General features: G+C 40.1%; 1 protein-coding gene across 1 annotated transcript in view; it reads left to right on the top strand.

The window, feature by feature from the left end:
• Nucleotides 1–18248, top strand: part of PHEX (phosphate regulating endopeptidase homolog, X-linked) — a 71620-nt gene that overhangs the window by 38145 nt on the left and 15227 nt on the right. Inside the window, exons 4-6 of the mRNA XM_018044036.1 lie at nucleotides 5611–5665; nucleotides 12265–12332; nucleotides 14546–14676. Coding sequence (XP_017899525.1) covers nucleotides 5611–5665; nucleotides 12265–12332; nucleotides 14546–14676 — 254 coding nt within the window. The remainder of the gene's footprint in view (nucleotides 1–5610; nucleotides 5666–12264; nucleotides 12333–14545; nucleotides 14677–18248) is intronic.

Raw genomic sequence — 18248 nt, 5'->3', positions numbered from 1 at the left:
ATATAAGGGAATAGAACATAGAGTCCCTAATCTAGGAGGTAAACAAAAACCAAGCTTTGAACAATGGAACATATCCCCATTCTGGTGTTGAATATGCAAACTTCAAGAAGTAGCATATCGATAGTATTAATAATGTTGTGTAATGTTTTAGACTTTGGCTAACCCCCACTTATAGGTAATGTTTAATCCCCATCACTCTTAAGAGTTTCACAAAGTGCAGATTCCATTTACTCAACAAATATTTATTGAGTGCTTACCACATGCCAGGCATTGTTCCAGCTCTGAAGATATTGCAGTGAAAGAATGGTAAAAGTAAATAAAAGCCCTTTTGTTATGAAGCTTGCATTCCAATTGGGGAAAGACAGATAATACTTTATAGACAATAAGTAAAATGTAGATACCATAGATGGTGGTATTATGATGAGATATAAACCATTGAGGGGGATAGGATAATACGTGGCTCCTTTAAAAAAGCACTAGGGAAATCCTTAGTGAGAAAGTGACATTTGAGTAAATATCTGAAGCAAGTTTTAAACATAGTAGTGGGAAGTTCTAGATTGGGGTGAGGAAAAAAAAGAGAAATTACTAATTTTTATTTTGATCTCTCTGCATAGTAGATTGGCCAAAAAAGTCCATTTGGGTTTTTGCATAAAGCTGAATAGTTTGAATTTGCTATGCCTGAGGACATATGTTTGTTTTCTAGGGTCTAAGCTTTAGGACAACGGATAGCTTTAGGATAGCTTTAGTTTTTTCTCTTTATTTACCTATAATAAAAAACCTAATTAATATGATTTTACACTAATAAAGTGAATACTAGAACCCAGAGACATTGAGGCTTTTGCCTTTTCCTGGAAAGATGTAGGTACAGTTAGGATATAACTATGACTTTAAAGGCCAACGAGTTGAACCTGACCCAGTGAATGTGATCAGTTCTTTCGCAGTTGTGTCCTAAACAAAAGTACTCTATGACTTATACTGTTACTGTTTTGCCAAGACTGCAACTAGATTAGTCAATATTCATCAATAGAGTTATGAGAAACTGCAATGAAAATGGAAGGCTGACCAAGTAGAAAGCCTGAAAGCAGGCCTTATGATTTTCCTACCTGTAGATTTGAGAAAGAGAATTTTTTGCTACCAAATAATGAGGTTATTATAGCACGTGTGTTTGTGCATAGCTGTGTCCGACTCTTTGCGGCCCCATGGACAGTAGCCCGCCAGGCTCCTCTGCTGATGAAATTTTCCAGGCAAGAATACTGGAGTGGGTTGTCATTGCCTTCTCCAGGGGATCTTCCCAACCCAGGGATCAAATCCATGTCTCTTGTGTCTCCTGTGTTGGCAGGAGGATTCTTTACCACTAGCGCCACCTGGGAAGCCCATATAAATGCCAGTATTTTTTTTTTTTTTTTTGGTCAGAATTTTAGTGTTTGAAATTATTTTACTGCAAGCTGTATTTTTGCTTGAAATAGAAATTTGCTGGTATTTACAAATGTTTGAGCAAAATACTGCCATGTAAGCTGAGTAGACTATAAACTGTTTTTGGGTAATCTTTGGAAGAATTTTCTGTAACACACATACATTTATTTCTTTTTAAAAAATTTCTTTCTTTTTGGCTGTGTTAGGTCTTCTTTGCTGCATGGGCTTTTCTCTAGTTGCAGTGAGTGGGGGCTACTCTCCAGTTGAGATGCGTGGCTTCTCTTGTGGAGCACAGGCTCTAGCACACGTGGGCTTAGTAGCTGTGGCTCCTGGGCTCTCGAGCACAGGCTCAATAGTTGTGGCCCATAGGCCTAGTTGCTCCGGGGCATGTCGAATCTTCCCAGATCAGGAATTGAACCTGTGTATCTTGCATTGGCAGGTGAATTCTTCACCACTGAGCCACGAGGGAAGCCCCACACATGTTTATGTCTAAAAGAGTTTATTTTAATTACAGATGATTACCTTTGATTAATCAATATTGAAAACATTACATTTATGTCCAAAGCCCCATTAACCACCCACCACCCCAAATCCCAATGATCTCTAAGAGATAAATGACTACTGTGACCACTCTTGATATGTATTTTATAGACCTTTAGTGTGAATTTTCATACATATACACAAACTGGTAAGAGGGTTACTTTAAATATATCACTGGCATTTATATGTCTGTATCTATGCCCTGACTTACGCCAGTAGCATCTCGTAGAGTGTTTCCCATGCTAGAAGATGGAGCTCTACCTCTCGACTCTTCCTTTGCTGCACAGCAGTCCCTAAAATGGTTATATCACCACGACATTCCCCTCCTGTTGGGCATCTAGTGTGTTGCGCGCTTTCCTCAGTTACGGCGATGCAGCAATAAACGGATTTAGTCATGACTCTGCAGTGCATGTGAGCCAGTGATTGGACAGTGGTTCTTGAAGTGTGGTTGCCCAGGCATCAGCCTCACAGGGGAACTTGTTAGAGATGCAAATTCCTAACCAGCTCTCTGGACCTACTGACTCAGAAACTCTAAGGGTGGAGCCCAGTAATCTGTATTTCAATAAGGTGATTCTGATGCATGGCCAAATTGGAGAACCACTGGCATGTAAAGGTTTAAGAGATGACTAAATTGCTTTCCAAAATGCTCGCAACAATTTATACTCCCACTAACATGCTTCCTACACCCTGGCCAATATTACCTATTATTAAATTGATCAATTTTTGCCAGTCCAACAGTTAAATTTCTCTTTCCTCCCTCTCCCTCCCTCTCTCCTCTCGTGTTCATATATGTATGTGTATGTATGTGTACATACATATACACACATATGAATTTACCTTGTAAGGAATGTCTCCTATAAATATACAGACAGAAAAAAGAATCTTGAAAAGTGTGAAATAGGTGGCAAGGCAGTGCTGAAATGGGAAGAAGAGGAGATAAAATAAATATGCAAGAGAAGATAAGAAAAGTCTATTAAAAAGGGAGAGAAAAAGAATCCCATTTCCATTTATTTAATTATTTTTCACTTCTCCCTTTGCTCAATAGAACTCACTCACTTTATGAGATAAGATACTGAGTTGGCCCTGTTGAAATTTTTTTTTTAATTTTTTATTTTTTTTAAATTTTAAAATCTTTAATTCTTACATGCGTTCCCAAACATGAACCCCCCTCCCACCTCCCTCCCCACAACATCTCTCTGGGTCATCCCCATGCACCAGCCCCAAGCAAGCTGAATTTGATCTGTCACTCTTGCCAGTTGACATCTCCAAAAATGCAGCTTAAACTGTTAATCCATTCACTTCAGCTAAACGGTCCTAAGGGCATCAGATTCTTGTGTTGATCAGTGTTGGGTTCCCTGGCCCTGACAAGCTGTGAAGATCCAGATGATCAGGGGAGCATGATGGCTGAGGCTGGCGAGTCTGGGGCCTCTAACAGCGACAGCGGCAGAAAGGAGGCTCAGGCAGGTGTCAGATGCTTTCCTGTAAAGGGGTTGGCAGTGGACATAAATGCTGCCAGCTGGGCACCTTACCAAGCAAGAAAGCCATAATGATTTAATAATTAAATCACATTGGTCTATGATCATTGTTTTATTAGCAAAGATCATTGCTTTTTGATGATATATGAGACAGAATTTTCATACAAACACTGTGATTTGCATATATATGTGGTATATATTTGCATATATATATATATATATATATATATATATATATCTCCAAGTCAGAATGACTTACTGAAAGTAATCACCAAAAAGAGGATGGAATTTTGATATAAACATGCCAAGGATATTTAAGAAACTGTGGAAATTATGAAGATTAATTGACATCACCCCTCTAGAGTCAGATGCAATTTCCATTATGTGAAAGCAGCAGAAAGAAGACTCCAGGCTGGATCCATCTCCATTGTACAATAAGGTTTTTGTACCTGATATTGCAAAATTGATGTTATTAAGAAAATATCAATAATATATATATGAATTGCACAAATTAATATTTCACTTCTAAATTAAGAACCTGCTTTCCTGCCCTCATGACTCATAATGTCCTATCTTGGAGGGGAGGTAGACAGGTTGTTGAGAGGAAAAGAAGGGAGAGAAAACCTTTGAACTCATGAAAGAGCTTTCAGCCTCTAGGAGCCTTGAGCAGTAGCCCTGTAACAGGCAGGGATGTTGCAGAAAGCATCTCTTTCTAATGTTTTTTTGTTACTATTCATTGCAATTCCTAGTTGTAATGACTTGTAAGTGCAGCTTCTAGGATCCACTCTAGGGTACAAAATTTATGGTGAGTTTCAGTGGCAAAGCACAGCAAGGCATTTCTCGCACTCATCTGTACCCTGGGCCAGCTACATAATTTGTGGGGCTCGGTACCAAATGAAGAAACAGGGACCTCCTTTTCAGAAAGCAGGAAAAAGTGCTGTCAAGGGGCTGCAGCAGAAAGCTTTGGCTTTCGTCTCTCATTCTGTAGACTGGTCACAGTATTTTTTATCTGCTATTTAGTACTGTGAGTTGTAAAGAAAATTAAAAATTTAAATCATCAGCATTATTTTACCATTCATCTTTATATTGTACAATGCCAAAACAAATACAGATACAAGAACTTTTACTTGAGCTATGGAATCACCAGAATTATAGTTTGTATTTTCTAGCTTATACATGAGTATGTATTTTCTTCTTGTCAGGATGGTGGAAACATTGCATAAAACTAATTCAGCAGGTTTTATTTCATTTTTTCTTCCATGTGCATTCTGTCAACAGTCTCTACCTTTGGTATACTGATGAATAAGGAAGGGCTGAAAGGGAGAGACCAGGGGTAGTCCTGTCTTTCCCTTTCCTTTTATGTCATCGTTTTGGTGTATGTGGTTGCCTAATGCAGTGAAGTAACAGGAGTAAGACAGAATTCTTATTCACGTTCTTAGAATGCCACTGCTGCCTTTGGTGGTCAAGGCAAATTCTGGTTCCAGTTGAAAGAGCCCTCTTGTGGCTGTCAGAACCCCGGCCTATTCAGTCCTAGACGTAACATACTTAACTTGTGCTTGCTTTGAATCTTGCTGAATTCACATGTGTTGTGGGTCTACCAGAGTTCTGTGCTTCCAGGGAGCATCTTGTATGCTGTGTGCAAATAGAGTGTAATAGGAACTGTAGACAGAAATGTTGTGCATGGCTCCTTTACTCACAAACGTGCTTTATTGTCCCCTTGGTCTCCACTTCCAAAATCACATTCAAACATAAAGTTGTTAAGTGTTTCAGACAGTGACAACAGAGCGTTAAATCCAATGTGAGGTTCTTTTGCATGGGGCCCTGTGTGACTGCGCTGGTTGTGCACCCATGAAGCCAACGCTTTCTGTGTCAGGGGAAGTTGCAAGACAGCTGGAAGACTCATGTGCTGTGTCTGAAGGAACCCCTCTCACAGCAGCCTGAACTACTGCCCATAATGTATCTACACAAAATGGTTTCCTTGAAACTGACGGAATGCACTGATTTCAAACTCAGTTGAATTAGTATCTTAGAGGCAGTTGGATCTATTCAAGGGCTCCCAGCTCCATGAGGAGTACCTTTCTGATGGGCCTTTGAAACTCCAAGGCTAAAGCTACAGTCAGGTACTCATCATCAAATCAATCTCTATATCCCATACAGTCGTGTTTGTTTGTTTTTCTCCTAGGATTTCCAGCAGGAGAACTCCAGAAGCCTTTCTTTTGGGGAACAGAATATCCTCGGTAAGTAAACTAATAAGAGAAACCAGTTACTGACAGGGAAGGAAGAACATGATGTTTGGCAGAGCACAGAATATAAAGTAAAAAAAAAACAAAACAAAACAAACAAACCAAAAGCAAAACCAAACAAAAGAAGGCATGGAACCCAGCATGGGTAGTCCCCATTCTCATCATGTTAGCCATTTCCTGATGCTTGTTACCAGGGTGTATGATTGGATAAGAAAGCTAACCTGTACACAGGGAGCTTTCATTTGTTATGCATTTGTTTACTTATGTATTGATGCATACTGGAAATACATGAACCTTAAAGGACTGTTGGGATTTGAGTTTATGGTGATGGATTTAAACCCATTCCAAATGGAAGAAACGACATGAAAAAAGGGAAGAAAATTGCTTTTAGAATAGCAAAGAGTCTAGTTTGGTGAGTCCAAGTGTTATTTGAAGGGAAATGGTAGAAAAGAAGTCTGGAAAAGGAGGTTGATGTTTGATATTGGAGTGCTCTGAATTCCAGTAAGGAGCCTGGACATTAGGCAATAGAAGATACTGACATTTTTGAGCAAGTAGAGATAATGAAGTTTGTCTTTAGAAGCATAATCTGGGTAGCTATACAACCGGTCAGAAATGGACAGTGTCCGGAGTTAGGGATTTCACTTTAGAGGCCGTCAATACCAACCGACTGTAGACTCATGTAATTCAGAATTTCCAGACATAGTGGGAATTCTAATAATCATTGTCAGTTATATCACCACTTTTATTATGTGCCTTTGCTTGCTCTGATGCTTTAATGCACGAAAAATGTAGTCTTGATTTTAGTAGTCACTTATATTTTGGTTTGGATCAGTGACAATTTGAATATGATTCTGTAGGTTAAAAAGATATAGGATCACATACATGTATAAATAAGAGAAATACAGTGGCAATGTTGTTATTTGGGCTTTCCCAGAAGCAGATTCTGTAACAAGGATTCAAGTGCAAGTAGTTCTTCTCAGAGGCGACACCAGGAAATCCACCAGGGCAGTGAGGAAGTGGGACAGGGAAGGAAGGAAACCAATTAACTGTGTCAGATGAATTTTCTGTGATGATCATAATGAGTTATCACCAATGAAGTGGCTTAAAACAGTGTAAATTTATTAGGTTACAGTTCTATAGGTCAGAACTCCAACCTGGGTCTCTCTGTGCTAAACACAAGATGTTGTTAGGGCAGCATTTCTTTCTGGAAGCTATAGGGAGGAGTCTGTTTCCTTGCCTTTTCTAGCTTCTGGAGGTGGCCCACATTCCTTGGCTCATGGCGCTCTTCCTCCATCTTCCAAACTAGCAAAGTTGCATTACTCTGACTATTCATTCATAATCACATCTCATTCTGGCTCTCCTTATGTGCCTTCTGCTCCACTTAAAAACTTATTTATTTGTGGCTGCTCTGGCTCCACGTTGCTTCAGGAGGGCTTTCTCTAGTGGCAGAGACCAGGAGCTGCTCTCTAGTTGTGGTGCACAGGCTTCTCGCTGTGGTGGCTTCTCTTGTTGTGGAGCACCGGCTCTAGGCGCACGGGCTTCAGCAGTTGTGGCACATGGGCTTAGTTGCTCTGAAGCATGTGGGGATCTTCCTGGATCAGGGATCAAACCTATGTGCCCTGCATTGGCAGGTGGATTCTTAACCAGTGGACCACCAGGAAAATTCTCCTTGACTTTTTTTATTTTTTTTAAGCCAGTTATTACTGTGGGCAACTTGAATTCATTTCTGCTGGAAAATTGTACAATAAGCTTCAGCACAATTTCATCTCAGGGGCAAGGGAACTGGGGTATTTGTCTTCCAACTCACTTTCTACAACTGATTGAAGGCTGCCGCGGGGTGTTTTAACTCGCTGGCATTGCCCTGCATAAGCCTAGAGGGCTCTGGTGGCCAGAGAAAGCCCTCAGGCAACTAGTTTCAGGTGCTGGCAGCTGGAAGCTGTCAGATTGGTGTGCTTAAAAATGGTGAGTGCCCAGGGACAGGATCAGGCATCGATAAAGCCTACAATAGGGAAGCACTGTCATTAGCATAAATAAAATTGACCAGTTTGTATGGATAAAATCCATTCATATCATCCCAGGTTTCAGCCGTATAGTTTTCATCAGTTTAGTTCAGTTGCTCAGTCGTGTCCAACTTTTTGCGACCCCATGGACTGCAGCACGCCAGGCCTCCCTGTCCATCACCAACTCCTGGAGCTTGTTCAACCTCATGTCCATCGAGTCAGTGATGCCATTGAACCATCTCGTCCTCTGTCATCCCTTTCTCCTCCTGCCTTCAGTCTTTTCCGGCATCAGGATCTTTTCTAGTGAGTCAGTTCTTTGCATCAGGTGGCCAAAGTATTGGAGCTTCAGCTTCAGCATCAGTCCTTCCAATGAATATTCAGGACTGATTTCCTTTAGGATTGACTGGTTTGATCTCCTTGCAGTTCAAAAGACTCTCAGTAGTCTTCCAGAGAAGGCAATGGCAGCCCACTCCAGTACTCTTGCCTGGACAATCCCATGGACAGAGGAGCCTGGTAGGCTGCAGTCCATGTGGTCGCTAAGAGTCAGACATGACTGAGCAACTTCACTTTCGCTTTTCACTTACATGCATTGGAGAAGGAAATGGCAACCCACTCCAGTGTTCTTGCCTGGAGAATCCCAGGGACGGGGGAGCCTGGTGGGCTGCTGTCTGTGGGGTCGCACAGAGTCGGACACAACTGAAGCAACTTAGCAGCAGCAGCAGCAGCAGCAATAGTCTTCTCCAACACTACAGTTCAAGAGCATCAATTCTTCTGCACTCAGCTTGCTTTATGGTTCAACTCTCACAATCCATACGTGACTACTGGAAAAACCATAGTTTTGACTAGACAGACCTTTGTCGGCAGTTTTCATCAGTGTTCAGAGAGTTTTAATCAGTGTTCAGATATTTGTAATCAATTTTTTTGTATTGTTAAGATTAGAAATTTATATATATTTCCATAAAGTTAAAGACAGACTAAATATTTGCTAAGAGGGTCTAAAGAGGGTCCTAGAATTTTTGATGTTGCTTATCATTAGCAGTTAAACTGACCTTCTGTTATTGTGGTTATATGCCTGGACACTTGGACATAGTCAGGTTGGAGTTTGAATTTATTGATCAGTGAATTTGTTTATCGTGTCCATGAGATGATTTTCTGATATAAAAGTCAAAATCATAGAAACTTAGGAAATGCTGATGTTCACCTTTATGCTGAGCTAGAGAGAGATTTTTATTTTTTTTCTACGGATTCTGTGTTTTGCACTGAAGCCATCCATCCTCTGTTAAGATACCCATTCAATAATTATTAAGCATCTTTTGGACATTTAGCATTAGAAATATGGTGATGCTGTTGAGACGGGAATCACAGTGTAGTGAGATGGGTTCCCATATATCCATCTCTTTTAAATGGATCTCCTCCAGATCCAATGAGTGGGTATTCTCTCTCCTCACACTGGTCAGCTTAGCCCCCTCATGGGTGTTGTGTCTAATTGTGGTGATATCAACAAGCTGAATTGTTTCCAGAGAAAAAAATCAGGATTTTAAATGGCCTAGGACAGCATATTCCAAAGTGTGTGTCCCATGGAGTAATAATGGAGGTGAATATTCCTTCCCTACCATTTCTTTTGGAGAATCACAGTACTTAGCAGCATAGAAATTCCCAAGAAGTTCTGCAAGAAAAATCTATCTAAATGTGTTTAATTCAGAGTTCCTAATCTCACTTTTTTCTATGTTTTGGAAATCACTGGCCTCGAATTCATTAGTGAAGAGAAAGAGTTGAAAGAACTTGAGAAGAGGGTATTTGAGGGATAACCTCGTAAGCATCTTCATGTTTTTGAAAGAAAGTTAGGATGGCAAAATTATTTAGTAAATTTAGGGAGGTCAGAGGGTATTCAGCTAGAACACCTGTACCACTCCACCAGACCAATAGATAGGAGAGAGATTCCAGGTCAGCTTTAGGGAGCGCTGTTTTATCTAGAACTACTCAAAGAGGGAATGGGCCGCCTCAGAAGGGGATGAGCTCCTGGTTATTGGACACACCTAAGAAGAGAACTCTTAGGACCATTTGAATGGGTTTTTTTTGTAGAGGGAAACTATGCCTCTGCTAAGGAATTGAACTAGATGACCTTAAAGCTGCTTGTAACTCTGAGATTTTTATGAATTTCCACACCAGGCATAGAGTAGCCTTTGCTTGATGACAGAGTGAGATCACAGTTGCTTTGTTGTTGACAGCAAATCCTGTGCATATGTGAAACCCGTTGGGTGGTAAGAACAAAAGAGAAACTGAGTAGGTGGACAAATTGTCATCTTTTCCATTTTATTTTTGGAAGGCTAGATTTTCTCTGCAGGAGTCTTCTTGTTTCTGGCCAGCCAGTCACATTTTAAAAGGCATACGAATTTATTTATTTATTTATTTTTATGACATGCTAATTTAAATAATGTCCATTGATAAAATGAAAGATGCAAATTTAGTGTTATGAAGCATTATCATTGTCAGGCTTAGTCATCTAAAATTACTTTTTACTTTTTGTCTCTTGTCCAAAGGATTGTGATTATGTAACTGAGAATTGAAACTTACAATGATTCAATCATTTTCTGAATTCTCTATTACCCTTTGTGAATAGGAAGCTCTTTGGAGCAGTCCCTCTTAAGGGACATTTATTGCAGAGCAGCTGCTATAAGCCCCCATGGTTCATCCCTTAAATTCATCCAGTCAACAGCATTGACTGAGGCTTATAGAGGACTGAATACTATTCTTGGAGCTAAGAGGCCTAGAAAAATGAAATGTTACAGGCTGCATAGTGAGGGGTACTGCTGCAAAAATTAGCTCTATGTAGAATTACAAGTTTGTCCCACCCTGCTCTCATAGCTCTATGATTGAAATGCATCATTTTACTCTCACTTCTTTAATGAAGGTTTGCCATGATGGAAAAACAGTAGGAAAGCATTTTTTTTTCAAATGCAAATTACCTTGCAGGAAAGAAATAACAAAGGAAGGAATTGCCACCAAGGGGAAAAATTAAATCTTGCAGCACTTCCTTGGGTATAGTTGTGACAAGGAATTAGCATGTTAAGGATCATTATGTCCTGTAATAGCATGTTGCTTCAAATTTCTTGTTCCTTCCACTTATAGGTCCTATCTAGTGCTGGGTGATTTTGATGTTGCATGTCAGGAATCAAGTGAAATATTTTTGTGTAATTACAAATCTCAGGAAGAATCCTTATAACAAGGATTTAAAGTTGTCTATAATCCTCATGTGCACATTGAATGACTAAAATAAGGAACATATTGATCTGTCACTTGCAAGAAATGGTCAAGTTAATCAGTTAGTTAAATCATTGTTACTCATTTACCATGTCCTAAATCCAGAGAATTTAGCAGCAATCAAGTAGATAAGGGTTTTGTCTTCAGAGAACTTTTAGTTGAAAGAGAAAATCCTAGACATATACATAGGGAAACCCCCTTACTGATTTCCTGATACATCATTTATGTGTTCTCTTTTAGTTACCTATTGCTATGTAACAAAGTGCCACCACTGTTAGCTCATGATTCTGCAGTTGGGGCAGTACTCCAGTCAAGACAGCTTATTTCTGCTCTGTATAGTATTGGCTGAGCAACTCGACTGGGGCCATGGGATCTAAGATGACTTCACTCACATGTCTGGTGCCTTGGTTGGGCTGGCTCGAATGGCTGGGCTTCTCTCGTCCTTTAGATGTCTCTCAATGTTTGGCATCCCTCACTTGCTTCACTTGGCATCTCCAGCTCCTTACTCCAACTTCTTTACACTGCAACTGACTTCCAAGAGGGCACGAAAATGGAAGCTGTAAGGCCTCAGCCCAGAAGTCACACCTGGCCCCTTGCACTGAATTCTGGTGGCCACAGCAAGTCCCAAGGCCCATCCAGTTTCAAGGGGGGAAGGAAATAGATTATCTCTTGGTAGGAGGAGGGGCACACACATTCAGGGTGTGTGGAATTGTCAGCGGTCGCCTTTGTAGGTGAACAGAAATACTCTAACACCTTTTCCAAATCTGGTTCAGGCTTCATAGTCTGCTGTCCACCTGTGAATTTGTCTGTCACAGAAGCAGAGGAATGTGACTACCTTTGAAACCAGGGTGATCCCTTTTAATCTCTGTTCTATTCCTGTTTTATGTCTACATTTGGAAAACAATTTAACTTCTAAGTCTATAGTGATTTTTCAACAGGTTCACAGCTGAAAAATAAACAATATGTTTACTGACAGGATCTTTTCAAAACCTGCTACTGCTTTGGGTGTTTATAAATATAAACTGCAGTTAGAGTGTGTATATACCCACAGAAGCCTCAGGGCTGAAAGGGACTTTAGAAACCATCACTTTTGTATCCCTGATTTCACTGGGTAGAAAATAAGGCTCATATATGCTCATAGTAACACCATTAGAAATTATAGTTTCTTTGTCTACTTCAATGACAAGGATGTGTTTATTTTTTTTATTACAGTTTTGTGGATGTGGTTAGTAGAAAACAGATTGTCTTGGCTTTTCATTGAAAAAAAAATAAAGAATTATGCTCTGACATTCATGCTTATAATTTTAACTCATTTATATATTTATGCCATAGATCTCTGAGTTATGGTGCTATAGGAGTAATTGTTGGACATGAATTTACACATGGATTTGATAATAATGGTAAGTACCGATTCAATGTATAAGCTGATGCTTTTATGGTCATGTTGATGATATGCATGTTAATTGTTGTTATTATCTTTGGAGAGTGGCATCATCTTAGATTGAAGATTATCCAAAGCAGTATAATTGCTGATTGAAAACTTCCCCCCATGTCTTGTTGTATTAGCTTGCAATAAATAAATAATTGTTCCTGTTGGAGATGGGGTAGAATTAAAGCAGACCTTGTAATTTCAGTGAAATTAGTTTTGCATTTAGATCTGAATTGCTGTAGCTGCCACAGTAGTTATAGGAATGACTTTATAGCTTCTCTTCCTTTCTTTATTCAGGATTTTGAGATGCTCTCCCCAGAGGTGTGAGCTCTGAAGATGATTCTACATGCTACCGAGTTAGGACTCAGTCAGTTAGGATTCTTGAAACTTGGCTAACTGATTCCTTTACACTATTTCAAGGTTTATGCAGTGTTTAATCTCTGTTTTCCTCCATGCTGTCATGTATTCAGAATTTCTTTTAGAAAGGCTATGTTTTCCTGATAATGCATAATATAGAGTATGGTATGTATCTTGATGACATATAAGCTAAAAGAGCAGAGTATTGCCCAAACTAAACAAACGATTGCCCTTTGAAAGTCATCATTTTACATCAGAACTCCTTTCTCCTTTGGGCTTACCAGGTGGCTCAGTGTTAAAGAATCCACCTGCCAAGCAGGAGATGTGGGTTCGATCCCTGGGTTGGGAAGATTGCCTGGAGAAGGAAATGGCAACCCACTCCAGTATTCTTGCTGGAGACTTCCATGGACAGAGCAAGCCTGGCACACAGTGATATACAGGGCAGACTCAGGAACTGCCTAGCTCAAGGCAACACTGTTTAGAGGGACCTCTTTCTTCCATATCTGTGAGATCTCCAACATCCTTTCCTGGATGTCTACCACAGGGCCAGAGATCCTTTTGGTTCCTCTCCTTCTGGATAATTCTCTACTCCCAGCAGCCTTTCCTTAATCACTGGAGTTTTTTTGCTTCCCTTGCCACCCCTCCCTGTTGAAATGTAGCTGCCTGGGAGTCACCTGAATCCCCTGAGCTGCATTTGGGTTATCTGAGAGGAGAGTCTTAGCTAAGAAACAAAAGCCAGTAGTGGTCTCTTGGTTCTAGGCTCTTTTTTCCCTGGGAAACTTCAGTATAGGTCTCCTTCAGAATCTTCTGGCAGCCTTTTGGACAGAATCTAAAGATGGCATTTCATTCTGTAACCAATACTTAGAAGAGTGCATTGCACAGTAACTATTCAATGATCTCTTGGTTAGCAGGTCAAGGACAGTGACTTGGAGCCCTCCAGGGGTGGGGGATTGGGGTGGTAGTGGCATGCAGCCTTGCTGAAGAGCTCTGGGTCATTTTCCCCAACACCTTTGCTTTGGGGACTTTCTTCTAAGCTCAGTGAGAAGTTCTCTGTGTAATTAAATTTAAACCAATAACAACCTTGAGTATAGGAGATTCCAGATACACTCAGAGTTGTTGTTGTTGTTTTTGAGGGATGCAGGGAAAATGAACAAGGAACCTGTAGCAAAAAAGCATGTATAACTCATCTTTATTTCCATTGTGTCTTGGAGATTTCCATTCTTGTTCCAAGTTCTCTTTTTAGAGCAACCTTCCTTGTCAGAGCAGGACAGATGGGCCTTCCGTCTACACTGATGGCTGTGGAATGATTCATAAGAGAGGTTTTATATGTCTCTTGGCTGCTGGCAACTTGGAGGAAACACGATCCTTTTAGCGCTGAGTCAGGGGCTGTGGTCTCAGGGTGTGAGTGACTCACCGAGGCTGTTCCTATGGATCATTTGGAATTTCACAAGCAGTGGTGCTTTGACTCCTTCCATGGGCTTTCTGAAGGCAGCCATTTCATTTCATAATTTAGAGAATATTTGGGGTCAGCGCAGGTAGAAACAATCTGAGATTGGTCAAGAATGGTACATGCCATAAGTTGATAAACCTTAAAGTATCCTGGTTGCTTAGAAGTACAGAACTTCCTCAGACCTTTTTCTCTTCTCCTCACTTTTTACAATTAATTAACCTGTGACACTGGAGAGAAAGCAGGAAGTGCTTCCAGGAGTGGTCCCTGATACTGGGACTGTGTTTTCAAGGCTTGCTGAAGTGAAGGAAAGGGAAGATGAAGAAATTTATTTGCTTCCATAAATAATGCGAATATATTTTAACTTTCCTTTTGGCCAGGTCGAAAATATGATAAAAATGGAAACCTGGATCCTTGGTGGTCTATGGATTCAGAAGAAAAGTTTAAGGAAAAAACAAAGTGCATGATTAACCAGTATAGCAACTATTATTGGAAGAAAGCTGGCTTAAATGTGAGTACAACTGCAGTGAAGGGGACATGTTGTGAGTCATTTTTCCTCATGTAGACACTAGCTTGCTTTCGACCACTGATACTCAAAATATATTTCCCAGGTCAACAGTGTCAGACTCCCTGGGGAACTTGTCAGGAACACGAATTCTTTAGTCTTAATTCAGACCTACTGACTCAGAATCTTGGAGTTGGGGAGTGGGGGTGTAGGGGTAGGTGGGAGGGTGGGGCCTGGTAGTCAAGCGTTTTGTCTTTTCATAAGCCCTCTGGTGATTCTGATAGAAGTTACAGTTTGAGAATTATAGGCCTAAACATTAGTCTGTTCTCCTAGCTTCAGATTAGTACAGAAAACTGTGCAGCAAAGATAAATAATAAAATTCTCAAAAATCTAAACTCTGTATCATTAGAAAGATTTCTTTCCAAACTACTGCTTAGCTTTAATTCATTGAAAAAAAAATCACCAGTTTAAAGAGGGCATGGCAACCCACTGCAGTATTCTTGCCTGGAGAATTCCATGGACAGAGGAGCCTGGTGGGCTACAGTCCATGGGCTCTCAAAGAGTTGGACACGGCTGAGCACACATGCCACAATTTTGTTTTAATTTTTAAATTTGTCTGTTTTTTATTGAAGGATAATTGCCTTACAGAATTTTGCTCTTTTCTGTGAAACCTCAGCATGAATCAGCCGTAGCTATACATATATCCCCTCCCTTTTGAACCTCCCTCCCATCTCCCTCCCCATCCCACCCCTCTAGGTTGATACAGAGCCCCTGTTTGAGTTTCCTGAGCCATACAGCAAACTCTCATTGACATGCCACAATTTGAATTAATAACTCTGAATTGGTTAAGAGCTCTTAGATAAAGAAGTTTGAGCAAGAGAAAAAAAAAACTTTTAAAATATTGATTTTCTCTTATATATACTTATATGCATTCTTATAAAGACACAAATTTGATTTTATATATGCTTTTTCTACGTGAAATATTGTTCCTTTCCTTTTTTGTCTTTACCTCTACTGCCTTTCCCTTTCCCTCTCATTGCTTTTATCTTCCCCACCTATAATCCATCTCAATAACCTGATACACTTTTCCCCAGGCTCACATAGAGATAAACACACACACGCATACACATGTGTGTACACCAAACACCTGCCTTTACTTCATTGTTTTCAGTGGCTGCCTAAAAGTCCATGGTGTGAATGTACTCTTAACACAGCGGTATCCAGCCTTTTTGGCATGAGGGACTAGTATCAAGGTAGACAGTTTTTCTTTGGATGGGGTGGGGGATGTGGTTTTGGGGTGATTCATGTGCATTACATTTATTGTATACTTTGTTTCTATTATTACATCAGCTTCACCTCAGATCATCAGGCATTAGATCCCGGAGGTTGGGGACCCCTAGTCTAACACAACTGACTAATGTCTTGTTGAGGGGTTACACTGTGTCTCCAATTATTTCTCCATAATAAATACTGTGGCACTAAATACTCTTATTATGTATATATTCTTTTTTTTTTCCCTATAGGATAGTTTCCTACTGTTCCTAAGAAGTTATAATATTTCACATTGGTACCAGTGATGTGTGGAGAAACATTTATGTATTATTTCCTTGTCAATTTATGAGAACTTTAAAAATATTATAGATGTTAAAATTTTATGTCATTTATATTATAGTATTTCCCCCTCAATATATTTCTCATCCATTGTACTTTGTATATGGTATTTTTTGACAAACAAAATTTAAATATTTCCATAGAGTCAAAAGATACCTCTTTTTTATATATTTCCATTCTATATCATATATGAAATCTCCTAGCTTTAATGGGATGGAGAAGGCAATGGCACCCCACTCCAGTGCTCTTGCCTGGAGAATCCCATGGACGGAGGAGCCTGGTGGGCAGCAGTCCATGGGGTCGCTAAGAGTCGGACATGACTGAGCGACTTCACTTTCACTTTTCACTTTCATGTATTGGAGAAAGAAATGGCAACCCTCTCCAGTTTCTTGCCTGGGGAATCCCAGGGATGGGGGAGCCTGGTGGGCTGCCGACTGTGGGGCCGGACAGAGTCGGACACGACTGAAGCAACTTAGCAGTAGCAGCAGCAGCTTTACTGGGAAGGATTTTTTTTTAATTGTTTTGTCATTTTGCATTTAAATATTCATGCATGTGAAACTTATTTTGCTATGGAGTTTAATATGAAAGTTCACTTTTATCTTCTTCCAAAAGGATAAATTGATCCAGTATCACTGACTAAAATATGTTTTTTCTTACTGAATTGAATATTTGTGAAATATTAGAATCTCGTATATACTGAGATAAATTTCTGGTTTATATATTCTAGTCCACTGATCTACTTGTTGATTTCTGTACCAGTGCATTTTTACTGTGGCTGTATGGATTTTTCTGGTATCTGCCAATACAAGCTCTCCCTCACTGTTCTTTTATATGGTTGGCCATTCTCAGGCAAATATACCTCTGTATAAATTCCAGGATCCTTTTACCCACTCTTTACCCACTCCCCAAGAAAATCCCATTATGATTCTAAGTTGTGTGTGTGCATGCTAAGTTGCTTTAGTTGTGTGTCTGACTCTTGGTGACCCCATGGACTGCAGCCCGCCAGTCTCCTCTGTCCATGGGATTCTCCAAACAAAAATACTGGAGTGGGTTGCCATGTCCTCCTCCCAGGGGATCTTCCTGACCCAAGGATCAAACCCACGTTTCTTGTATCTCCTCCATTGGCATATGTCTTCTTTACTACTAGCACCACCTGGGAAGCCCAAGATTCTAAGTTAAATCACATTAAATGCATGTAATTGGCATTTCTGTCATAGTCCTGTTGTTCAAGTATGTGGTATATCTTTCCATCTGTTTGGTTTTTGTTTCAGGCTTTCAAATACGATTTTTACAGTTTTCTCTGTATAGTTTATCTCCTATACATTGTTTATTACTTCTTTTCCCTTTTCTTACTTTGCTGGTTTGATCAGGTTAGCTTCCATTCCCTTCTACCACTATTAGTTTTTTTTTTCCTTGTAGTTTTCCAGTTGCATTTTCTGTCCCTGCTTTCATAATTATGACACAGATTTCTCTCACTATATTTGACAATGAGACCAATAATGAAGAATTGTTGGTAGGTTATGGGTCTGCATGAAGATCCTCTAAAACACTGTGAAAACTTTGGGCTCCTAATTTGTCTAGTCAAGGGCACAGCACCTAAGAAAATCAGGAGACCCCACAAAACCAGGGTAGATGGATGTATGTACACAGGGTTTCCCTAGAGTCTCTTGGTCCATCAGTCAAGCATGTCCACTACCCAATAACTTCCTGGGGCTGGAAGAGCACCTGAAACCTCACTATGCCTCAAGTCTAGTCTGCTGAGCTATATTTCACCACTCCAGAAGAAGTCAGGTAAAAAATCCATGCACTTTTACAGGGAATGTTTCTAAACACTGAGTTGGTTCTGCTGGTTCTTGATCTATGTACAGCACAAGGGAGAGCACTCCTTATCTGGGACATGAAAGCACCGTCTGTATCCTTGAGTCTATATCTCTAGCTCCTCCATCAGTGCCCTGGAAAGCCATTTC

Source organism: Capra hircus (genome assembly GCF_001704415.2).
Source record: "Capra hircus breed San Clemente chromosome X unlocalized genomic scaffold, ASM170441v1, whole genome shotgun sequence".
NCBI classification, from domain to species: Eukaryota; Metazoa; Chordata; class Mammalia; order Artiodactyla; family Bovidae; genus Capra; species Capra hircus.
The sequence above is the reverse complement of the archived record's forward strand: the minus strand, read 5'-3'. Positions and strand labels throughout refer to the sequence as shown.